This window comes from Heterocephalus glaber, unplaced genomic scaffold, assembly GCF_053883595.1.
Source record: "Heterocephalus glaber isolate CG9 unplaced genomic scaffold, H.glaber_assembly_v1.0 deba00000071, whole genome shotgun sequence".
NCBI classification, from domain to species: domain Eukaryota; kingdom Metazoa; phylum Chordata; class Mammalia; order Rodentia; family Bathyergidae; genus Heterocephalus; species Heterocephalus glaber.
The window spans coordinates 12699381-12723476 of NW_028258137.1; the positions used below are offsets into that span (position 1 = coordinate 12699381).

Genomic DNA, 24096 nt, shown 5'->3' on the forward strand with positions numbered 1-24096 from the left:
CCACCTGCCTCACAAGCAGAAGGTCCCGAGTTTGATCCCTGGTACCATAAAAAGAAAAACCAACCTGTTTCCAGTTACGTAGCTTTGAACAAGTTGTTTCACCTCTGGGCTTCAGGGGTGAAAAAAAAAAAATAAATATATATATATATTCCAACTGGGGTCTTCACATTGGGCCACATCCTCATCTTTTTAAAATTTTGAGCTAGAGTCTCACTAAGTCCCTGTTTCCCAGGCTGGGCTTAAACTTGCAATCCTCCTGCCTCATCCTCCAGGAGTGCTGGGGTCACAGGGTGTGCCTCCATGCCCTGGCAGATCTGTCATTTGTGAGCAAAAGTGGTTGAAATGAAGTCTGAAATGGTACCTATGGTAGCTGTAGAATTGATTCTACAACTTAATTTAATGTCCTCATCTATTTGGAGATGCCGGGATTCCAGGTCCACATTGTTCTGGTCCTGCATTTCCCCCTCTTGCTTTTGTTAAGTTTCCTCATAAAAAAAAGAAAAAAACAAAAAAGAAGAAGCAGATTCTAGATAGGGACCATGGGGAATGGGCTTCGAGGGAGCATGTTTCTAATATAAAATCTGCCATCTGACCTTTCTTTTTTCATTTGACCGTTTTTAAGTTGTACACCTTAGTGACATTAATTCTATTTACAGTGTCAGGCAACCATCATGTTTGCCCATTTCTAGAACCTTCTATTACCCTGAACAGAAACTATCCATGAAGCACTCACTTCCCATTTTCTGCCTCTCTGCAACCCTGGTGACCTGTCATCTGCTTTTTTTTTTTTTTTATGGTACCGGGGATCAAACTTGGGGACCTTGTGCTTGCGAGGCAGGCGGTGGAACCACTGAGCTAAACCCCCAGCCCCCTGTCATCTGCTTTTTGTCACCGTATTTTTGCCTCTTTTCGGTACTGCATACAGGGGGAATCATGCAGTATTGACCTTTCAAGTCTGGTGGCTTGCACTTCCCATATTTTCCAGATTCACCCATCAGTCCCAGATCTCTGGGAGGCTGAGGCAGGAGGAAAGAGAGGAGGATTTCAGTCTGGGCAACTTAGTGACTTAATGAGACCCTGACTCAAAAGAAAAAAAAAAAAAAAGAGCTAAGGACAAAGGCCCTGGATTAAATCCCCAGTATGGAGAAAAAAATTTTTTTAATCCATTAGGCTTGCCTCACATATGTGAGGCCCTGAGTTTGATCCCAGCACTAAAAAACATTCCTCCATGTCATAGCATGTCTTAGAAATTCTTTCCTTTTTATGGCCAAATAATATTCCATTCGTGTAGATGCCACATCTGGTTTATCTGTTTGCCTTGGGTTGTGTCTAGCTTTTGGCTGTTGGGAAAAATGCTGCTGTGAACATGGATTTACAAGTATGTGTTTAAGTCCCTGTTTTCAATTCTTTGGGTACATCCACTGAGGAGTGGGATTTTGGTCACAAGGTAATTCTGTGTGGCTTTTCCTAGGGTGCTCTAACAAATGAGGCCAAACTTGGAGGCTTAAAGCACAAATTGGCCAGGTGCAGTGGCACATGTCTATAATCCCAGCAATTGGGAGGCTGAAGCAGGAGAGTAGCAAGTTGGAGTTCCACCTGGACAATTTAGTAAGACCCAATCACAAAATAATAAAATAAAATAAAGGAGAGCTAGGTGTGGTGGTACACACCTATAATTCTAGCACTCAGGAGGCTGAAGCAGGAGGATTGCTGTGAGAGTTTAGAGACCCTATTTCTAAAAAAAAAAACCCTCCAAAAATAAAAAAACAACTGAATGCCCCCATATGCCAGAGACCTGAGACACAGTTCATAGGCTCCTGGTCACAGGAAGTCTGGGGCAACACCAGGCCAGACGGCCCCACAGTTCTTGTGCAGTGTGGCTCAGTTTGCTCCTTTGCAGGATGTGGAGATCGGCCCCAAGGTGGAAGCCGTGTTGTCGGTCCTCAGCACCCCAGGCCTGAGCCTGAAGCTGGTGAGGCCCAAAGCCCTGATGGACAACTGCTTCCGGGTCATGGAGCTGTTGTACTGCTCTTGCTGTAAGGAGCTCCCAGTGGGTGGGGCTGGGAGGGGCAGGAGGCCAGTGTCTGGGCCCAGGGCGGCACCCTCCTGGGTACACACTTTTTGTCCAGAGTGACAGCCCACTTCTGGAAGCCAAGATGGGCCCTGAGTATAGACAAGAAAGAATGCGTGGCTTGTGAGTGCCATGGTGCATGCCTAAAATCCCAGCTATTTGGTAGGCTGAAGCAGGAGGCTCACAAGCTCACAAGCCAGGGCAATTTAGAAAGACCCTGTCTCAAAATAAAAATTGAAAAAGGACTGGAGGGGTAGTAATGCAGCACTTGCTAGGTTCAATCCCCAGTAATGCAAAAAAAAAAAAAAAAAAAGGTGGCTTGGCGGGGTGGTGCTTCATGTCTCCTGCAGTCTTTTTCTCTCTCTGCCCCTTACAGGTAAACAAAGCCCCGTCCTAAACTGGCAGGACTGTGAGGTGCCAAGTCCTCAGGCTCACAGTCCAGAGCCCTTGTTGCAATGTGCAGCCACCCACTTGTACCCTCCAACCTAGGCCTGGCCCCTGCCCGCCCGGCTCCCTGGGCCTAAGTGCTGCTGGGCCCCGGGGCTGAGGTCTCTGGGCCTGAGGCTCCTGTATGTTGGTCGTGTGTGGGGAGACTTGAGTCCCAGGAGCTGGGCCAGGCCTGAGACTTCGGAGAAGCCCCCTGAGCTGGAGGTGGGCTCAGCGGTTTCTGCCTTCTGACCTGACTCCATCTCCCGTGGAATGGCAGGGGCTGGGGCCCCCGGCTGGGCTGCAGGTGGTGCTGAAGTCTCCTGTGGTCGCTGGAGCCGGAGCTGTGCTTCGAGGCGGCAGCAGAGATGCAGGGACCACGTAGGACTCCAGGACTCACCGTGGCTTTCCAGCCAGGTGGCACTGAGGGCCAAGCCAAAATGCCACATCTTGCCACAGTGGATGCTATTCTCATTTTTTTTCTATTAAACACCCGCTGTTTTTGGTTTGGTTTGGTTTGGCTTGCTTTGCATCTGTGATGGTGAACTTGGCTGGCCAAGGGCAAGTGGTGGGATAGGCATCTGGACTTGGGAGTGGATGGAGCATGATTCACAGACATTCGAGGATCAAGTTTCTCCCAGCCCTACCCTAGCCCGTGGCACCTCAGCAGGCCTGAGGGGCATCTTGGGGGGTCAGAGTGATGACAGGGATGTTGGCCATCTTCTCTCGCACCCTGGCTGCCCAGATAGCCCCCAGCAGGGGCAGAGCGGGACCACCTCAAAGTCTCAGGTCCAGGCCGAAGCCCTGGCCACTCCTGGCCCTGGGCCAGGGGACCTGCTTGGCTCAGAGTCCCCAGGGTCCAGGGTGGCCAAGGCCAGGGTGCAGGGGTAAGAAGGGGGCAGGGAAGTCAGGCAGAGGCAGCAGTGTTAATTACAGTACGACTTTATTAATACTGGAATCTTCACAGTGCATTTGTTACTTGTAGCGGTGACTATTTAAATCAAGGGGAGGATGGAATGAAGAGGGCAGGGAGGAGAATGTATTCAAAATCCGACAGAAAGAAAAGAAACAAAATGGTCCAGATGGAGGGGAGTGAGGGAGTGGGGTAAGGGGAGGAAAGGGGTGAGTTGGAACCAGGAGGGGCAGCCTGGGGTAGGAAAATAAATTAAAAAAAGGAACAAGTTAACAACAGCACCAGAAAAGTTACTTCAGTCGAAAGACGCTTTTGAAAAGAATATTTCTCTGTACAAAATGAAAAATAAAATGAATGTAAAGAAGCCCCCCAAACCAAAGTTTGTGATGTGGGGCGCTGGGCTCGGATCCCGAGGGGGTAGCCTACGAGGTGGTCATAAGTGACAGGAAGGTGGTGGGGACAGTCATGGAACACACAAGGATGGAGTATGTACAGCTAGGGGCTCTGAGGGGAGGGGACAGCGGAGGGGGCTCCGTCCCGCCCCCTCCCTGGGAAGCCCTCAGCCTCCCTTCCCACCCAGCCTGGAGCCGCGGTGCTCACCCTGTGAAGCCCCCAGGAGGCAGCGATCGCTCCTCGAGGGGAACCCCAGACCCCCCCCACCCCTGCGCTCCCGATAGAGGCCACGCCTGCCCATCCTGCTGCTGCGCCTCACGCTGTGCCCTCACACATCCCGAATCTCGCTCCATCAGCTGCCCAGGAAAGTCCCTGGGGGTAAGTGCAGCGCAAATTCCACCCCAGGGAGCCCCAGACTGGTCACCCACTCTCCTGGCCCCCACCCCTGGGGCCCTGGTATCCGTCCAGCTTGGAAGGCAAGGTGCTCAGCTGGGCAGTTCCCAGATCTGCACGGACTGGACTCCAGCAGTCCTCGGGGGACCCCATGGGGACCCCATGTGCACAGGGGCATCCTGGGTCCCCAGGAGCCTGGGCAGCCCTGACTCTACTCCGTCCAGACTGAGGCCCGCTGCTCTCCTGGCCCCCAGGGAGACACTACCCTTGGGGCCCTGCAGCTTTCCCCACTGACCCGAGGACCACCTGGAATCCCTCCACGTGCCCTAGCCGTACATGCTTTTACCTGCTCAGACCTGGCCGGACCTGGGCTGTGGAGTAGGAGAGTGGCCCACTCCTTGACCCAGCCCCCACTGGGAGGACTGTCCCAGGAGAGCATCTCCTCTGGCGACAGAGAGTCAAAGCTGACCTCCCCAGACTCGCTCCCCACTGCAGGCCTGCAGCTTGCTGATGCCACAGCAGCCCAGCCCAGAGGTGGCCCTGGTCCTGCCCTCTCCATCCTTAGTGTGGCTACCCACCTTCCCCCTGGCTTTGGGGGAGCCGATCCTGCCCTCCTGCCACAGGCCCACCAGGCCACTGTGGGAGCCCCATCTCTCAGGCACTCAAGACACACACCCTGTACCACCAGCTTGCCCCACACAGAGCCCTTGTCTGGGGTCAGCTCCACTTTATGAGACTCATCAAATACCCGCCTCTCATCCTCTATGGCTCCAGCCCCACCCTAAAGGTTGCTGAAACTGTGGCTCCAAAGTGCCGCCAGAGTTAAAGTCCCAGTGTGCTCAGATGAGAATGTGGCATCTGAAACGGCTCCTATGCGCTGGCCAGGTGACCCCAGGGGCCTCCGGACTCCTTGCCCTGCTGCTCGGCAGCCCCCCGCAGCCATTCCTCCTGGGTGAGGGGCCAGGAAGTCCCCCAGCCTCCCCTACAAGGTCCCTTGACGCATTTCTTCCCCAAGACTCCGCCTGGACCCTGGGCTACTTCCCCAGGGGAAGGCCTGGCGTCCCAGCTCCTCCTCACTCCCCTCACCCCGACCCCAATTAGCTACCTCAGCTGCCTGAACTCCGGGCCCCACAGCCACCCTATCCCCCAGGTGGAGAGGGGCCTGGGAGAGGCAGAGAGAAGGTAAGGGAGAGCAGGGTATGCAGGTAGGGAGAGGAGAGGCTCAGCGTTCAAGGGAGAGCTGGGACCCCAGGACCCCAGGGAGCAGTGGCCAGGGGGGCTGAGCTGTGGACCCTGGGCCAGGTGGGGCCAGGATGGCGAGAGGGAGGCTGGCCAGGCCCTGTGGACTCACTGGAGTTTGGAAAAGGCAGGGCCTGCAGGGAGGAAGAGAGGAACAGAGTAGGCAAGAAAAGTATAAAACTGGCTTCGAAACCAGCTCCAGGCCTGCAGGCTCCGTCCTGGCAAGGTCTGTGAGTTAATTCCCGGTAAACGCTGAGCCTGAGACCCAGCCCGGGTGTCTTTTTCTGTCAAGTGGCTTTGCCTCATCCCTTGCGCTGTTCTCGCTCTGGCTGTACCTTCTCTCCGCGTGGCCACTGCTCACAGACCAGGGCCACCTGCTTGCAGCAGGGCCATGCAGGGTGGGGAGGGTGGCACTATCATAAGATGCGGGGTGCCGACCTGTCGTTGGTGACGGTCCTGCGGAGCCGGACCCCGCGCCGGATGGCTACCAGCATGTCTTCTGCTGGGGGGTCACTGGTGGCAGCAGGGGGTGGGGTGGGCGTCTCCTCGGTGGGGGTGGCCGACAGGGCGGTGGGGAAGGGGAACTGGCCCTCGCCCAGGGCGTGGGCCCCGGCCACCAGCTCCCCAAGCTTCTCCACCAGGCTGTGCCTGTTGGCGGCCAGCTGCTGCTCCTCCTCGTCCTCCGCTGCCAGCCTGGTCCCTGGCCCAGGGTAGCTGGCTGCCTCGGGGGATGGGCTGCCCCAGGCGGTGTTGGGCAGGCTCAGCCTTTTCGGGGAGGCCTTGGCGAGGTCCGGGGCCAGGGGTGAGGCGGCCTCATCTGTGTAGAAGACACACTCCTCGCTGCCCACCCTCGTGGGCCCCATGTAGCCGGGGGAATCGGGCACCGTGGGCGTCTTCACGGGGACAATGGGTGGCCGGATGGGGATGGGGCCAGCGCTGGACAGGGCGCGGCGCACGGTGGGCTTGGTGGAGGGCGTGCGGCGGATGGTGGCCACACCAGGGGGTGCACCCGAGGGCAGGCCTGTGGCTGTGGGCAGCCCAGCAGTGGAGGCCGGGCGCTTGGTCTGGAGGAGGCGGCGGTAGTTCTGGGCGATGTTGCTGTTGCGCGGGATGGTGGACGACTTGTCAAACTCCTGGGGCCCCTCGCTGTCTGCATCACCGTTCACAGAGTAGCAGTCGTAGTCAGAGCCTAGGGACACAGGATGTGGTAGGCCTGGGGTCCGGGTGCTGCCTGCATCCCTCCCACCCGGGGGGACACAGAGAGGGCAGAACAGGGCCCGACTAGCAGGGCAGGGCTGCAGGGCCCACCTTGGGAGGGGATGGTGTCCTCAGAGCAGGAGGGCGTGGTGGTCTGTGTGCTATAGCCACTGGAGTACTGCAGTGAGTCCCGGCTGCTCTTCTGGTGCTCCAGGCTCAGGCCTCGGGTCAGCACCATGGCCAGGTCGCTGGCGGCGGGCGACACCTCCTCGCCATGCTGGGGTGAGAAAATGCAGACTGAAGCCTCATGCCACACATCCTCAGTCATACTCCCGGGTCACCGCCAAGGTGGCTGGGGATGGCCCTGGGGACCACTTGCTGGGTCTCCCGGTACTGAGCCTGGAGCAAAGGGGGGCCCTGGAGAGGCTGCCCGGGGAGCTAGCTGCCCACCTTGGCTGCAATGGTGGCAGGGGACATCCGGGGTCGAGGTGCCTCCTCCCCAGTGGGGCCCAGGGGGCCTGTGCTAGCAGATCCTGGCTCTGTGTCTCGGAGGAGCTCCACTCGGTCCTTCCTCCGCTGCAGGGTGGTGCCTGTGGGCTGCTCATGGGGGCCGGCCTTGGTCCAGTCCTGTGAGGTGTGGCAGGCAGGTCAGGGGCCCCTTGGCCTTGCTGCCCGTGGCCAAGGGTGTCCAGGTCTGCAGGGGGCCTCTGGCTTGCAATCATGGGCAAGGCCAGAGCCCAGAAGGGCAGGTGTGACCCACTCCATCCCACCAGGTCCAGAACAGGGTGTCCCAGCAGGGAGGCAGCAGCAGCGGGTGGTGGCAGGCAGCTCCTCTGGTGGAGACGGGTGCCATGTCCCCACAGCTCTCTGGCTGAACCTGGGCCCTCCCGCGGTGACAGCCTCAGGTTGGGAGGGCACAGGGCAGACAGCTGGTGACAGTCTTGGGGCGGGGAGCACTGACCGAGGTGGGGGAGCTGCACTCGCTAACAGACTGGCAGGTTTCCGAAGCCTCAGAGGATGCAGAGCTGGAGGACTTCTGCCATGCAGAGGTGAGCAGGTGGTTACAGACAGGGGCCGGCGGATGGCAGGGAGGAGAGGAGAGAACAGATGTGGTCACAGTGCTGGCATGCATGCACCTGCCATGGGCCATGGCCACCAACAGCAGTGTGGCAGATGCTGTGGCCCAGAGTGCCATAGTGGGCACTGCCCAGCCAAATGGCCCAGCCCAGGAACTGCACATTCTAAGTACTCGCTGCCGATGGCCTGCATGTGGTAGGTGAGGCACAAGGAGTCCCGAGCACTGTCCTGTGCACACTAAATGGAGCTGCCCGTGACTCGAGGGTGCCATGTGGTTGAGCACTGTATTTACAAGGCTGGAGCTGAGTGCAGTCAGGGCTGGAGCCACACATGGACAGCCAAGGGGCAGGAGGAGCCAACCAGGCAGCGAGCACTCGGTGGTTGAGGAAGAGAGTCCAGCAAAGGAGAGCAGCAAAGAGCTGCCAGAGAGCTGGGACAGCTGTGGACTCAAAGGAGAATGGGGTGAGGGACCCCATTTAGGAGTGGCCCGAGTGTGAATGGGGGACTCCCCAGTAGGGGGTAGGTGTCCTGCAGGTCCTCCCACTCCACACAGTGAATGAAGGAAGGAGAAATACAGGCGGACTCAGAGCACATGGCTGGGTTTCCAGGGCAGATGCTGACTCCGGTCTGTGCTCAGAGATGGAGCCAAGTGAAGTGCTCTCCTGGATGAGCAATCTAAGCCAGGGCAGTGGGGAGGGGACCAGCAGCACCCCAGCTCTGACCCAGCTCTCATATCACCCCCGATTTCGATCTGCAGGTTTCCCACAGATTATAATGAGCCAAGACTGAGGCAGTGAGGCCAGCCCTCGCGCTTTTGGGGTTAACAGACACAAACAATGGACCAGCCTTCAAGGTTATGAGATTAGGGTAACACACTAGGATGGGGACTCGGCTCAGCCTTCAGACTATGTGCTTAGTAGAGATACCAAGAAGCCAGAGCCAAGATCAGTAAAATCAAAGTCACAGAGGCAGGTGATCTGCCTCACCCCAAAACCCAATTAGGAACCTTTCCAGATGATAAGGGCAAATTCCACAAGGCAAGGGACAAATGCATGCATAGAATACCCCCTGAAGTAACTTACAGTTACCTTCACCATATTAGCACAGTAACAATCACACCTCGAGGTGGAGACATACATGGTAATGAGACACATGTCACATGAAGTGGTTACCTCTACATGCGACAACATCAAGAGACCAGTCCCTGCCTACCCCATGGAGGCTACAAAAGCTGTGCACCTTTGTCCTCTGGGTCAGCTGGGTTCCTGTTCCCCACAGCTTTCCCCCTTGTGCTTGAGTACAGAATCAAAGGCTTGTTCCTGCGCCAAAGTGCTTCTGTTTGATTCTTCTGGTAGCACAAGAATCCTCAGAGTCAGTAACAAGATCACCAAAATAAAAGGGAACAAAGCACCAAGGTGAGGCTCCAAAGGAAATAACTCTCAGTATTCTAGTAGTATGATTGTTAAAATTAAAAAAAAACTTAATGGGAAAAAAATTGGAAAAGTCAATGGAAAAGTTTAAAATCCATTCATGAAAACCAAAACCCCAAAAAACTCTGAAGCACCAGGAATAGAAAGGAATATCCTTAATCTGATGGAGACTATCTGAACAAATATTGATATTTTTCCCTCTCAGGTCGGGAAAAAGACAGACACCCACTATCAGCACTTCTATTCAGCATTGGAAGTCTTAGCCAGTGCAATAAAGCAAGAAAAGAAAGTAAAACACTAAAGGACTGGAAAGGAAGAAATAAGACAACCACTACTTGCGATTACACAAAAATTCAAAACAAACTATAAATTATCAGAATTAGTAAGTGAATTTTAAGAAAATTATTGGATACAAGGCCAGAAAAAAAATCAATTGTAGGGCCAGGGATTTAGCTTAGTGGTGCTGCCGCCTACCTTGCAAGCAAAAGGTCCTGAGTTTGATCCCTAGTTTAAAAAAAAATCAATTGTAAGATGGGGGCGATGGTGCATGCTTGTAATCCCAGCACTCAGGAGGCTGAGGCAGGTGGATTGCCATGAGTTCAAGGCCAGCCTGGGATACACAGTGATTCAAGGCCAGCCTGGACTATAAAAAAAACAACTCCCCCCAAATCATTTGTATTTCTAAAAACCAGCAGCTAACAAACATATAATTTATAATAACAACAAATACTAAATACCTGGAAAAAATAGTGATGTTTAAGGACTTTACATAAAAACTACAAAACATAATTGAGATTACTGAAGACCTAAACAAAAGAAAAATGTACACTCCCAGTCCAAATCCCAGAAATTTTTTGTTTTGTTGTTTTTGGTGGATACTGACAAGGTAATCTTAAAATTCGTAAGGAAATAGAAAGGGCCACATATAGAAAAGGTGATTCTGTAGAATGATAAGGCTGGAGGACTTTCACTAGCAGATGTCAAGATTTCCTGCAGTCACAATCATTGAGAGGTGCGGCTGGCACGAGGACAGACCTGTCAGCCAGCTGGACAGGAAGGCCATGCACCCAGCGCACAAGGAATCACTGATGCTACGGTCTGGATGCTTGAGTCCCTCCAAATTCACGTGCTGACACCCTGACGCTCAAGACAATGGCATTAGGAGGTCGGGTCTTTGGGAGGTAATGAGATCACGAGGCTAGAGTCATCACAAATGGGATTGGTGTCCTCAGAAGTAAGGCTGGACAGAGCTAGTCTGCCCCTTCCACCACGGGAGGACTCTTCCTCTGGGAAGCCCCAAACAGTCCCTTACCAGATTCCAAATCTGCTGGAGCCCTGATCCTGGCCTTCTGAGTCTTCAGAACTGTGAGAAACACATTTCTGTTGTTCATAGTATTTTGTTACGGCAGAACAGAGAGGCTATGACAGATGGCCTTTTCAGTAGATTGTTCTGGGTTAATCAGAGGCCCACATGGACCTACCTAGCCTAATTCACACATATTCAGTCAATCATCAATCAATCAATTCCAGATAAGCTGCAGATCTAAATGAAAAATGTAAAAAAGGTACCAAAAAAAAAAAATGGCTTTCTGGAGGAAAACATCTTTCTGACCTGGGAGTATGAAAAAACGTTTCAAGCAGGACACCAAAAGTATAAACAATTTAATACTGTAACAGATAAACTGGACTACAGATGTGAGAACGTCTAGTCATGAAAAGATCCCATTAAAAGGATAAAAAATCCCTGCAGAATTCGAGAAGGTATCTGATGAAGGATTTGGATCCACAGTCTGTCAAGAGTACTTACTACAAATCACTAAGAACACAATTTCAGAGAAAATAATGAACAAAAGATGGAACAGGACCTTTGTGAAAGCTATTCAAATGGACTTTACAAGTATGAAAAGGCATTCCATCTGATTGTTATTAGGGTCATGCAAATTCAAACCGCAGAGGGGCGGCTACTGGACACCTATCAGGATGCCCGATATGAAAAAGGTATGAAATACCGAGGGCTGCTGAGGACGTGGCATCGCAATAGACTGGTAATGCTGTGATCAGACTGAAGTGGTGCAGTCACTCTGGAATACTGCCTGGTAGTACCTAATCCCAACCCTGCTGTGGGTGTGCAGAAATGCTAGAACGTTCACAAGCCCCCAAACTAGAAATTATCAAGTGGCCATCAAATGCAGAAGAGCTGGGTAAGTTATACATTCATACGACAGATGGCTATGCAGTGTGAGAGTGACACACATCACCACATAAAAGATGACTCACAACACAATGCCGAAGAAAAGCCAGGCATAAAGGATACCTACTATATGATTCCATATGTGTACAGAGGCAACAGTGAATACATACATATATACAAGATTTTTTAAAAGATAAAAGGAAGGAAGGCAGAACCAGTCGTCAGCACAGTGGTGGTCCTTGGGTAGAGCAGTGGCTAGGAGACTAAAGGGGGTCAGGCTGAACGAGACTGTGGTCTTGTGCTGGTTACACAGGTGTGGTCAGCGTGTGGAGTCATGGAGCTGTACCCGTAGGACATATTTACCTCGGGGCACGAACAGGATACATCAATAAAGATCTAAAGAGACTCAGTGGTAATGGATTATAGCCCATAGAATAAAGGAAATATTTGAGTCCATACTGGTATAAATAAGTAATGGACTACATAAATAAATGAGGGAGGAGATATTTTTACAGCAGAATTCCACTTAATAAATGCAGGAGGAATGATGCAAGTAGGCACATCACTGTTGTCACAGGCAAGGATCATTAATGGATGCTGAAGTCAGAGAGTGAGTCTGATGAAGAATAGGATATTGGGAGTCTCAAAGCTTCGCCCTCAAGATACGTGATTTATGACAAAGCAGAAACTTAGGGCCCTACAGAGGGGAAGCCTGGCAGACACCGCATGGCCAAGGATCATGGTGCCACCAGGGATGAGATCTAGCACGTGGCTGACTGGATGTCCCAGGGAGGGCACAGTGCTACTTCTGTGGTACTGCACAATGACTGACCTCTCCTTCTAAATGGGAAGAATCTGACCAACCCCAACTGAGAGACATCCTACAAAATGCCTGACCAGCGCTCCTCAAAGCGTCCAAGTTATGAAAGGAAGGAGGATGGGACTGAGGAACTCACAGGCGGGAGGAGCTCAGGTGACACAGAAACTCAGTGCTACACAGGATTCTGTACAGGCTCCTGGGCCAGAAAAGGACAGCAGAGAGGAAACTCGCACAATGTGGAACAAGTCTGCGGATCAGGCACTCGTGCTGTGCCAGGGCTAATTTCCTGGTTTTGAAAATTGTTACCTAAGTTGTCAACACTGCAGAAGACTATAGGGAGGGTATCTGAGCTCTCAGGACTCTTTTGACGACTTTTCCATAAGTCTAAAATGACCTCAGGGCAAGTGCGAGGTCCTGAGTTTGATTCCCGGTACTGGGAAAAAAATCACCTCAGAATAAAAGCTTAAAAGAAAAAACCCTCTGTGGGCAGGTCAAATAGCAAGCTAGAGAACAAGTAGACTGGAAGACCATTTAGCCAGAATGTAGTGCAGAGAAACAAGGAGGTTAAGAATATGAACTAGAGAGAAAGAACGAGACGGTGTGACGGACACTTAACTGGAATCCTAGCAACAGAATGAAAGTGGGGATACAGGGACCATAGCTTGGACCGGGGACATAGCTCGGGATGTCTGCCTAGCATGTGTGAGGCTTTGGGTTCCATCCCCAGTAACAAGCACACACACACACACATGCACGCACGCACGACATGATATCATTAGCTTGGATGAAACAAGAAAATACAGGCATATGTTGTTTACAAGACTCATTTAAAGCATAACATAGGGAGTCTAAAAGCAAAGAGACTGCTGGGAGTGGTGGCGCACGCCTGTAATCCCAGCATTCAGGAAGCTGAGGCAGGAGGATTGCTGTAAACTGTAGGACAGTCTGGGCTACATAGTGAGTTCAAGGCCAGCCTGAACTATAGATCAAGATCCTGTCTCAAAAAAAAGGTAGAGATGGAAATCGATAATGTCAGTATGGGAAGGAACAGCAGCCCCGGGACATCTCAACAGCCCTTTGTGGCCCGGCATGTGAAGCACCCGAGGCTGCTGCACTCCACCCCAGGGGGTCCTCCTGGTGTCCCCTCACCTGGCTGGTGATGTCTGAAGGCATGGGCGAGGGGGGCTTGGAGTAGGTGGCATCCTGGGAGACGAAGCCAGAGTCGTGGGAGGACACGCTGGAGAGGCGGGTGGTGGCGGTGGCTGGCTGCGCCAGGCTGCGGTAGCGACAGGTGGAACTGGGTGAGTATGTTTGGGCACCCCCAGGCCACGGGGCTCCGCCACCCTTGGCACTGCTACTGCTGCTGGGGGCACTGAGGGAGTGAAGGAGGAGGGCACAGTGGCCAGACAGGGAAACACAGGGGTGTGTGTGGTGGGGAGGATGACAGACGAGGGTGGGAGACAGAGGTGTGGGGCAGAGGAAGGAAAAGAGAATGTCAGACTATGAGGTCCTGAGACCCGGGTACTGCAGAGGAGCTGGGCTCTGGGATGGTGTGGAGCAGGGGACAGCCAGCCGTGCCCTTTCAGAGCCTCAGGGCTGGGGAGCCACTGGCAGGGCATGCCCAGGGCGAGGCAATCTCTGCCTCCTCCTTTGCCACTAGAACATTTGTCCTCAGGTTAACAATGGGGAAATGGGGTCACCAAGCATCAAATGCCCCTAGTGTGTCCACTGCTAAACTGCCGTCTCAGAGTCTGCCAGTCTGAGATGGGCATCTAGCTCTGGGCATGCAGTGACTCTCTGGCACCTCCTTCGTCACCTTCCCCTGCAGACTGCCCAGTGCTCTATGGCTCATACCCTCTGCACAGCCATTTCGGCCCTGGGTGGTCTCCTGGCAGTGCAGGCTGCCTTCCTCCTGACTGTGACCCTGGAGACTCCTGACCCCTGCCTGTCCTTTGGCATGCATGGGTCACCCTGAAATCAACACTCCTTCCTGGGATGGCCACCCATCAGGGTCGCAAGAGGCTCCAGCAGCCCCAGGAAGGAAGTGACTGCTGGGCCATTTTGTAAATGTCTCCTCCAGATCTGGCTGCAGTGCCAGCCTGAGGAAGGGTGCCCCATCCTGAGGCAGCCGGGTGGTTGGTGGGCTCCTGGGCCTTTCCCTGGCTCTGGGAGACCTCAGGGCCAGCCTACGCCAGGGCTGGAGCTTGTGGTGGCTGCTTGGGCTCCAGCTCCAGGAAGCAGCTGGACTGGAGGAGCCTTCACCTTGTGACCTCACCTTTAGTTCCCAGAAACCTTGGAAACCTTCCCTGATCTCAGTTTCTTACTATGACCCTACATTGTCCTGGGCCTGGTAGAGTCCAGCAGTTACATGCTGGGACCTTGTGCCTCAGTTTCCCATTCTGTGACATGGAGACAACACTACGCCTGACACAGTGTTGTTAGGATTCAATGAAGAAAATGCATGGCACTTGGCACACAGTTAATGTTCTGTAACTGAAGCTACTGTCCCCTCCTTCCTGCCAACAAATGCGTGCTCCAGCAGCACTCTTGGGACAAATGACAGGGCAAGGTTTCCCTGTCTACTTGACAATTCCTTGGGTGCTGTGAAGTTGTGTGAACTCTGGGACCGGAAGCAGTCGCCATGCAGCTTTGCTGGGTGCTGGCCTGTTTCTTCCTGGGGTTACACCTCCTCCTCTTGAGACCTCCCCTCACCAACCTGCACATGCTGGACTTCCGGGAGCTGGAGCTGCTAGGTGAAGAGGGTGGGGTCTGGTAGGACCAGCTGTAGTCTGAGCCCTTCAGGTCTTTGATCACCTGCACAGGGACATGGATGGGGGTCACTAGGCTAGTGGCAGTCTCTAACCTGCACACAGCCTTCTCATTACTCTCAGAGTCTCCGTTTCCTCCTGCGTCTCAGGCACCATCAGGAAGCTTCAATGTGGTGCCCTGTGGAAAGGGCTCAGCAAGGTGCTGGACACACAGGAAGTGCCTACAAGCACAATGCCATGTGGGCTGTGCAGTGGGAGCAGTGGATGGTGAAGTAGATAGGTGTGCTTGGGTCTAGGGTAGGTAGGCGACAGCGTTTCTGGGTGTGGGCGGCAGCCAGGCATGACCAGGTTTGGAAAGGCCAGGCCCCAGGAATCTGATCTGGGATTTCCACCCATCTGCTCTCCATCCGGGACCTCTGTGGGGCCCTGGGCAGTTACCCCTCACCTGGGCAGGTGCTCCTGGATGCACCACAGTGGCTGCTGGATGGTATCTGGTCTCTTCTCCCATCTGCCCCCCTTCTCTCCTCTATGGACCCCAGCTGAGGGTAGGACCGCCCGCTCCCTGGCCCTTGGCCCCAGGGCTCACCGCACCTGCTCGCTGGCGGGAGGCAGCTTGTGGGGTTCCGCGGTCAGCACCACCAGGTCGTCAATGATGCCCTGCAGGTGGGTGATCTCTCCCAGCATGGTCAGCTCACCGTTCTGAGGAAGCGGCCAGGAAGACCTGATGATTCTGTTGCCTACCTGCTGCCTGACCTGCTCAGGTTTCTCCCCTTACCCTACCCTGCTAACAGTGTTTCCGGGGCTGGCAAGACCACTCGTCCATATCAAAGAGGTGCACGATGAGCTAGGAGGCCTGATTCGGGGCCAGGAGCATGTGGCCCTGGATACAACTAGTCAGGGATCACAGACCATGTCCCCAGAGGTCAAGAGGTCTCCCCTGGACCTGCACCACCCTGCTGAGTCCCCTGGGGACCCACCACCACAGGCTGCAGGAAGGTGATGAAGGTGCAGAAGCGGCCTCGCTCCTCGATGAGGGCCCGGCGCACTGCCTGTTTCTCCGTCTCCTCCAGCAGCAGGTACATGTCGTTGACGTCCTGCAGGGCACTGTCCAGCTGGGGCTGCAGGTCTCCTTTCCCTGGGGGGTGTGGAGGGATGCTGTGCTGGGGATGCCAGCCTTGTCTGCTGCACCCATGGCACTGGCCCCCATGATGGCGTCCCTGGCCATGGGGCTGGGCACTACCATGGGAACCAGGGGACTGGGGAAGGTGGGCCGTGGGGCTAGTGGAAGGGCTGGTCCCACCAGAGCAGGCAGAGAAGACAGACAAGCACGCACAGGAAAGACACCAACGCTGCGAAGCCACAGGATCTGGGGTGGGCAGGGCCATGGAGGCCTCCCCTGCCCAGGCCACCCTTGCTGCCCTTGCTGCCCTGGGATGGGGCCCCTCGCCTCATGGGGCACAAGGAAGTGGCTTGGAAGCAGGGGCAAGTAGAGCAGGATAGTGGCTCAGCTACAGGCCAGACCCCACAAGACGTGTGGGGGTCAGGAGGGCTCGGAGCTGGGCCCAGGGAGTGGGTATGAGGCAGTTTCAGCGTGGGCCCCCACCGAGCTCAGGGAGCAACGCACAAGGACACAACAGCGACACAAAGAGGCAGCGAGAGAGACAGAGAAAGGCAAGAGGATGATGTGGAGAGATGGTGAGGGAAGCAGGAAGTAATAGGTAAGGAGCTGGCTGGCCTGGCAGGGACAGGGGCCTCCCACCCTGCCCAGCCCAGCCAGCCAACCCCTCCTGGCCTGGCAGACTGACCCAGCAGTGGCCTGGGACTCATCCCTGGCCAGGGGGGGATGGTGCCCCAGGCCCCTCCCTCGGTGCACGGACTGCCTTCCTTGCTCCTCCTTGGCCTGGAGGGGTTCCTTCCAAGGGCCCTGAGCTGAGGGGAGACAGACAAATGCGACAAGGAGAGGAGGAGCAGCTGGAGGGACGGACATTTGACTTACCAAGTAGCTCTACAGGAAGGATGTGGGAGGAGGAGAGGAGGAGAGACAGAGAAAGAAAGAATGTGTGAAAGACAGCCAGATGGACAGTGCCACTCCTGGGGTGGGGTGGGGCCTGGGGGCCTCCTGCTGCCTCCCCGAGGGAGGGCCTGGGCTGGGCTGGGGCGCAGGGTGGCTCCCTCTGTCCCACCCTTCAGGCTGGAGGTTTTCGTGTTGGGGATGGGGGCTCCTCCGGCCGCGATGACACCCTGGAGGTGCCCACCAGGCAGCCGGGGCTCTGGAGTGGGGCCCGCAGGGCGGGGCCTCAGTGGGGCGCTCTGGGCTCTACCTTTGCGTGCTTTCTTCTGCAGCTTCAGCGTGTCTGAGGACTTCTTCTTGATCTCGTGCCGGGCTCGTTTGTACTCTGTGCAGGGAGGGGGTAGAGAAGAAGTATAAATTTGGGTGTGGTGGTGCACACTTGTAATCCCAGCACTCGGATCACTGATAGTTGGAGGCCAGCCTGAGCTACACAGAGAGAAACTATCTCAAAAGACAAAAATGACAAACAAGAAAAGAGGCTGTAATAGGAGTCCCCGTGGGGTGGGGAACCCGGGTGAGGGCTTGTCCTACCTTTCGCGTGGTCCTTGTCCAGCTGGTTGGCCGACTTTTTCCAGTCCTCGATGCGCTCCTGCAGCGGGTTGATGAGGCTCTCCAGCAGCGCGCTGTGGGCGGGACTGGGGTCAGGCTGCGGAGAGGAGATCTCAGGGGCACAGGACGCCCCCCACTCGCTCGCCACGCCTACTCACTTGGTGAACTGCCGCAGCTTGGTCTCGATGCTGCGGTGGCGCATGCACATGCGCGTGAGCGCCGAGCCGATGTCCCGCGTGGCCCCTGGTGAGGCAAGCGCAGTTTGGGCTTGGGCCCGCGGCCTCCGCAGTCCCCTCTGTGGCCACGAGGGGGCACCCTGGCCCGCAAAGACCTCAGCCCATAATCAGCGCCACCACCTGGCAAACCTGCAGGGCCCTGACCCGGGACACGAGAACCAGCCGCGTGCCCCGCTGGTCAGGATGGAGCCTCCCATCTGCCCCAGCTGGGAGAGGCCTGCACCGAGGGTTGCCCAAGGAACAGTCAGGAAAATTCCCGGCCAGTCCCGCGGGAGCCCCTCCAGGCGCGCCCAGATGCGGGCATAAGGGGGCCTGCACGCGCCTGCCAGGCGTTCTCAACACCCCAAGGACCAGGAGCCCAGGTCCTCAGGGGATGAGTGAGAAAAGGCCGAGACTTACCATACAGAAGGGCGAAGGACCGTGCTGAGGGGTCACCTGAGCTGCCCACAGCACTGAAGCAAGCCCCACAGTCCAACATTCCTGCCACCGCTCCCACTCCTGCCTGCATGCCTCCTGTGACCGGGGCTCACTGTCCCCACAGCCCACTCCATCGGGGGCGGAGCCCGAGGTCTCCACTCGGGGCCTGGCACCCTTTCCCTGGCCCACGCTCCACTCAGTCTGCCCACCGCCAGCCCGCCCTGGGCATCCCGGCCAGCCGTGACCCTGCCCACCTCGGGTGTTGGTGGCCATGTCAGCCACTTTCTGGAAGGCATCCAGGAAGGCCACAGCAGCCAGCACAGTGGTCCTGGGGAGACGCACAGTTGGGGGCTGGTCAGAGGGTGAGGGATCCTTTCTTGCCCGCCCCTCCCCAGTGGGGGGCCCTGCGCAGCCTCACCTCAACTGAGAATGTAGCTTCGTGGCCTTGGAGTTGAAGTCCTCCCAGATGGGGTAGGAGCTCTGCCGGGGAAGGGGGAGAGGAAGTGAGGTGTTTTTGAGGGGTGCTGCAGGGTGCTGGGCTCCCCACATGTTGTCCAGACTTGGGGCAGCTTTTTTGTTTTTTGAGACAGGATCTTGCTATGTCAGGCTGGTCTCAAACTTATGGTGACCCTCCTGCTTCAGTCTCCTGAGTGCTGGGATTACAGGCTGCACTGCCAGGCTTTGGGGCAGTTTCCAAGAGTGGTCGTGGCCTAGGGGACAGGAGGCTCCTGTGCTGTCAGGTAGGACAGAGGTTTGAGGACAGGGCACCAGCTATGAGGGAGGCTTGGCCTTTGCTCATCCCTCCCGTTGTGGTGCTCAGGAAGTCAGTCAGCGACCGCACGCCCCCGTCCTCCCTCGGGACATGGAAGCAGCAGATGGCAGGTCCTGTGTCCTGGGCCCTCTGGGGGTCTGGCAGGGATCTGAGCACCATGTCCCCTGCCCACCTTGGAGGCAGAAGCTCCCATGGAGGCTGGCAGGGCTCACAGCAGCCAGGCTGGTAGGGGCCCCGGAAGCTGCTGCTGGCCGGCAACCATCCCAGGCCAGTGGCAGTGGCTCCCAGGCCAGGGGAGGCCGGGGCTGCTGCAGGGCCTGGCCAGCCTGCCCCGGACAACCAGCCCTGGGGCTGAATGGGGCCTTGTGTGGGCAACAGAGCCACCTCTCTCCACCCCCCTGCTCCCCTCCCCTCCAGGGGAAACAGTGTGGCCTTTATCCTGGCCCAGGGCTCCTCGAGGGGAGGGGGTTTCCCAGTAGGGAAGTCGGGATCCTGGCGACCAAGTGGTCCAGTCTGATTAAGGGGCTTTTCTGGCTAATGCCTCTTCCGCTGACTCGGGGCCTGGAGGAAGCTTGGCCCTTGGGCTCAGGGTACTGGGGAGGCCTTGCCTTTGAAGGGCAGCCCTGGCGGAAAGGGGTCTTTTCCCCTGCTTGGAGGATGGGCATGGGGAGGGCATGGGCAAGGGAGGGAAGACAGACTGTGCCCCCAAGACCTCAGAGGAGACTCACTTGGCTGCAGCCCCATGGCGGGTTGGGGGGAGCTGGCCACTCCAGGCCGAGTCCAGGGGCAGAAAGGACTCAGCCAGGTTCAGGAACCTCACAAACGCCCTCCCCTCCCAGCCTAGCTCAGCCAGTGTCCAGGGAAAACAAATATTTGAGAAGTGCACCGAGGCTGGAACAAGAGGAGGTGGCTGTGGGTGGGCTGTCCCCATACGGGCAGAGCGTAAACGGGCCTTCGGGGTTGGCCCTGGTGGTCCTGGGAAGCTGACCCAGGTTTTGGCCACCAGGGTCTTCTGAAAGGGGGCGCCCTCCCACCACCTAGACCCCACCCAGCCTGGAAGCTGCTAAGACCGCCCCCAGGGTACCAAGAAAATGTTCTGGGACAGGACACTGGCACAGGACACCCAAGGGGCAGCAGCCTCAGGGTGGTTTCATAGAGAGCTGTCTCCCTCTGAAGGAGAGGGGACTTCTGGGGGGTGGCAGGCCCAGGGATACTTTCCTTGTTCTCCACAGCTCATAAAGGATCCAGAGACCGGGAAGAGAAAGGGCTGGAATGGCCGGTGCCCCAGGGAGGGTATCCTGGCCTTCACCGGGCCTGGGCCCTGGCTGTCGGGTTGAGCAGGAGCCCAGCTCTGTGGCTTACAGTGAATGGCTGGTCCCACAGCACTGACACCACAGGCTGTACGATGAACCCTAGCACTGCCCCCTTTCACTGAGGAGGACATGGAGTCTTGGTGATGATGCTAAGGGACTTGCTAAGGCCATGGGGTGGTGAGGTGGGGTGTCTGAGGGTCAGGGTTAGAGGGATCCCATTTCCAGGATACCAGGAGGCAAGGTCCCCAAGTGGGTGGATGGGACTGACAGGGGCTGCTGTGGCCCAGATGTGGTGTACAGAGGAGCAGCCCAGGCTCCAGCCCCAGAGAGAGGGCCTGCCAGGCAACCCGAGCCTAACTAACTGTCCTCACCTGTACAGTCAGGAGAGGGACCTCACCTACCGACCCGGGTCGAGTGTGGACTCCGTGGGCATTTGGTGCAGGAAAGCACCCAGCACAGGGCCTGGCAGGTGGCACGGGCTTGGTCAGTATAGCTGAGAGCCACAGGCCTGCCTCTTTGGGGAGCTGCTGTGTCTGGGTGACACTGTCGCTCTGGAGGGGAGGCAAGGACTATGAGCCTGTTTTCTGGATGGACCCATGCAGGTCTCTGCTGGGACACTGTGCCCACGCCTGTGGGCCTGGCCAGTCCCTGCCCACTCTGGGTTGAGTAGTCAGTGGTCAACCCCCAGGCTCCTCCCCTCCTCTGGGTGCCCAGGCTCAGGTGTAACTAGGGAGCCCCCTCCTCCCCTCTGCCATCCTCAGCCCAGGGCTGGGGCCCAGGGAGAGCTGCTGCAGGGTCTGGTGGCTCCCATGGGCACACTCAGTCTCATGACCTGGCTGGCCAGCTGGCGGCTGGAAGCTGCCCCTCAAATCCAGCCAACTGGCCTTCAGGTGGCCCAGGCCCGTCTTCTGTCCCTGAACACATGGGTGTCATCAGTAGGGGCAAATCTGTTTGTGGTGTCTCCATACCTGAAGCGCTCCCATTTGCCTCCCACTGCAAGTCCTGCCCATCACCTAGTCAGGGCCTCCCAGTCCAGTCTGAGCCATTGGCCTGGGCCCTACTGGCTTCTCCCTCAGGTTCCTTGCAATTGGCAGGGAGGGAGGGGACCCAGCGAGGATCCCTCCGGGCAGATGCGGCTGCTGCTGCAGTGTATGCTGTGCAGCTGCCAGCGGGAGGACATGTGGGGAGCTCCCACCCTCAGCCAGCAGGGCAATGGCCAGGCGAGGTGGTCCGGGTTGCCAGTGCCAGAAAAGGACCCCGATGCCCGGCCTGTGTGGGCCACAGGATGGACGGAGGCTGCTGAGAGCCGGCAGAAGGGGCCCGCAGGTGGAGGTGCCAGGGATGGAGGTCTCAGGGGAGTGCACCACGGTGGGGCGCCCTCACATGCTGCTCACTGGGCAGTCCCAGTTCAGACCTCCTCTTCCTGTGGGACAGAGATCTGGCAGCTGTCCCTGGGGCTGTCCCCCCACCCTGGCAGTACCGGGAGGGAGCCCCAAGCTCCTGCCTGCCTGCAGCTGTCCACCTCCCAAAGCGCCCGTGTGGAACTCTTGGTGGGTCGCACTGGAGTGTGTGGTGTATACAGGCAGGACTGTGCTGTATACTGGGTGGGGGCTGGGAGGGGGCCCTTGGGGTGCCTGTGGGAACCCAGATTCTTCACCCAGCCTGTGATCTTGGACGGAGGAGAAGGGTAGGAGCGCTGGTTCCTGCCCCCACCCTGTCCCTGGAGCTGGGCCTCTGCTCGCTCGGGGTAGGCAGTCTTGTCAAACCCTGGTCTCTGTGGGAGAGCATTCCCCCACCCAACACCCTCAGATGAACAGTGACAGCTGAAGTCAGGGCAGGGTCCAACATTCTCCTTAATGACCTTGAGCTGTTCCAAGGCCTCAGTTTCCCCACCTGGCAGGTGCGCAGAAATTGGTGGCCTGTTCCTACCTGACCTTGGGTAGTCACCGTAGGGGAGGGAGGCTTGGTGCCAGAGCCCCGGGTGTTGGTGGGGGCAGGAAAAGCGCTCCCATGGGGTTGCGCCTCCAATCCCAACCTTCTCACCGCCTGCATTCCCAGGTGATGATAAGGCCCATTGTCGGGATGCAGGGACACCCAGCCCCGAGACTCCGGAGTCCGGGGTGGCTGCCGAGGGGGGGGGCGGGGCGGGGCAGCTGTCGCAGGGTCCGGCCGCAGCCCGTGGGGGAAGGAGTTAACCGTCTCTGCTTTATTAGCTGTTCCTGCTTCTGTGGGGATAGCTTTGTCTGGGCTCCAGGGTCATCGAGGATTGGGGGGGATTGTGGTGGAAGGAGGGCAGAGGCCGGAGAGACCCCAGACGCGTTCAAGGGCCACAGAGACTCGGCCCTGGAGCCAAATCCCATTCATGGTTGGAGGGTCTGGGCCGCAGAGCGCCCGAGTGTGCGCAGGCTCGTGGCGGCACTGCGCGCGGCGACCCTGGGCACCGCACCGATACCCCAATCCGCGAGCACCCACACCCCCCAGACAGGCACCCCAAGACCTGGGCTCATGGGGGACGCAAGCAGGGCGCGCCGAGACAAGGACTCGCCGCCACCGCAGGGCACGGCCACCCGCCGCCACGCGTCCCCTGAGGACACCGCCGTCCCCGCACCCCCGCGCCCGACCCCGCCGCGCCCCGGTTACCTTCATGTCATTGACGATGGCCTGGAAGAGCCCGCCCAGGGCGCCGCACTCCTTCTCCGCCGTCTCCATGCTCGGGCCGGGCGGGCCGCAGCGCGGGGCGCGCAGGGGCGCGGGCGGCGCAGGGCAGGGACCGGGGCCGGGCCGCGGGGCGCTCGCTCTGGGCCTCCGCCAGCAGCCCTGCTCAGCGTCCTGCCGTGCGGCGCTGCGGGGTCGCGGGCCGAGGGCGGGCGGCGCGGGCCATGGCGCGGCGGGCGCGGCGGGGCCGGGGGGCGCGAGCGGGCGGCGAGCAGCGCAGCCTGGGCGCGGGCTCTGAGCGGCGGCAGCGGCGGTAATCGGAGCCGCCGAGCTCCGGCGTCACGTGGGCGCGCGGGGGGGGGGCGCGGGCGGGGGCTGTGGGAAAGGCCGGGCGGGCGCAGGCCCATTCACGGCCAGCAACCAGGGCTTTGAAATCCGAGCCCGGGCGCTGCCAGACTGGTCCGGCGAGCGGGCCGGCGGGCGCGGGCGCCACTGCGGGTCGCGGTGGCGCGGGGGCGGTGGCAGTGGCGGAGGCGGGGGCGGGGCTCGCCCAGTCCTCAGGCGAGAGTGGAGGGGCGGCGGGGTCCGGGTCTGCGGAGACGCCTCCTAGCCTTGGGTCTCGGTTGGGGCACTTCCCGCGTTTTCAAAGACGAGCGCGGTGGCGGGGTGACGAGGGGCTTCGGGAGCGGGTACTTGGCACCCTCCTCGCTAAGTTCTCTGGTTCTTTTCTGAGCGGCGATGTCACCCGGATGGCGAGTCCGGTGACGGGCTTTGGGGGATAGTGGTCTCCTGGCCCTGGGGCAACCTTCTTCTTAGTCAGTGGGGGTCCGTGCCCACCAGCAGAGCAACCCCTGATGCTTGGGCAGTGCGTGGGGACGCACACATGTGCACGTGGGTGACAGCAAGTACAGCCCGTCGTCCTGGAGGCTCCAGGCAGGTAAAACCCACTCATGGGGCTGCACGTTGCTGGGCTCTGGGGAAAAGCAGGCACTCTCCTTCCTCCCCGACTCCAGTGCCTGCAGGGGCCTGGGGACAGGTGACCCCTGGCCCAGGAGTTCGTGTGGAGAGGCTCTTGGAGCCAACCCGAGGTTTGGAGCACCCGACCCTCGCTCCCTCCCTGGACTGGCCTTTCTTCTCTTTGCCCAGCGATCTGCAGAGTGCTCTG

General features: G+C 57.7%; 2 protein-coding genes across 9 annotated transcripts in view; one reads left to right on the forward strand and one right to left on the reverse strand.

The window, feature by feature from the left end:
- Window positions 1-3007, forward strand: part of Il34 (interleukin 34) — a 64473-nt gene extending 61466 nt beyond the window's left edge. For 4 of the 5 annotated variants that reach the window (XM_004842886.4, XM_004842888.4, XM_087204629.1 and 1 more), the window contains exons 6-7: window positions 1901-2036; window positions 2448-3007. In XM_004842886.4, coding sequence (XP_004842943.1) covers window positions 1901-2036; window positions 2448-2560 — 249 coding nt within the window. In that variant the 3' untranslated portion in view covers window positions 2561-3007. The remainder of the gene's footprint in view (window positions 1-1900; window positions 2037-2447) is intronic. The other variant, XM_021256719.2, reaches the window with a different exon arrangement.
- Window positions 3008-3421: 414 nt separating this feature from the next.
- Mtss2 (MTSS I-BAR domain containing 2) lies at window positions 3422-23155 on the reverse strand. Of its 4 annotated transcripts, none has more exons than XM_004842885.4 (14): window positions 22917-23150; window positions 18610-18671; window positions 18446-18519; window positions 17697-17781; window positions 17521-17612; window positions 17240-17314; window positions 15896-16053; window positions 15510-15617; window positions 14867-14964; window positions 13300-13426; window positions 7594-7668; window positions 7083-7259; window positions 6744-6909; window positions 3422-6624 (listed from the first exon to the last, which is right to left on the reverse strand). In XM_004842885.4, exons 1-14 carry the CDS (start codon window positions 22983-22985, stop codon window positions 5852-5854), a joined length of 2139 nt encoding a protein of 712 aa, XP_004842942.1. In that variant the 5' UTR covers window positions 22986-23150; the 3' UTR covers window positions 3422-5851. The 4 variants fall into 4 exon arrangements, with proteins under 4 accessions (XP_004842942.1, XP_012926952.1, XP_087060739.1 ...); XM_013071498.3 differs by having other exon boundaries at window positions 13300-13522; window positions 22917-23149; XM_087204613.1 differs by lacking the exon at window positions 7594-7668 and having other exon boundaries at window positions 22917-23155.
- Between the last annotated feature and the right edge of the window lie 941 nt (window positions 23156-24096).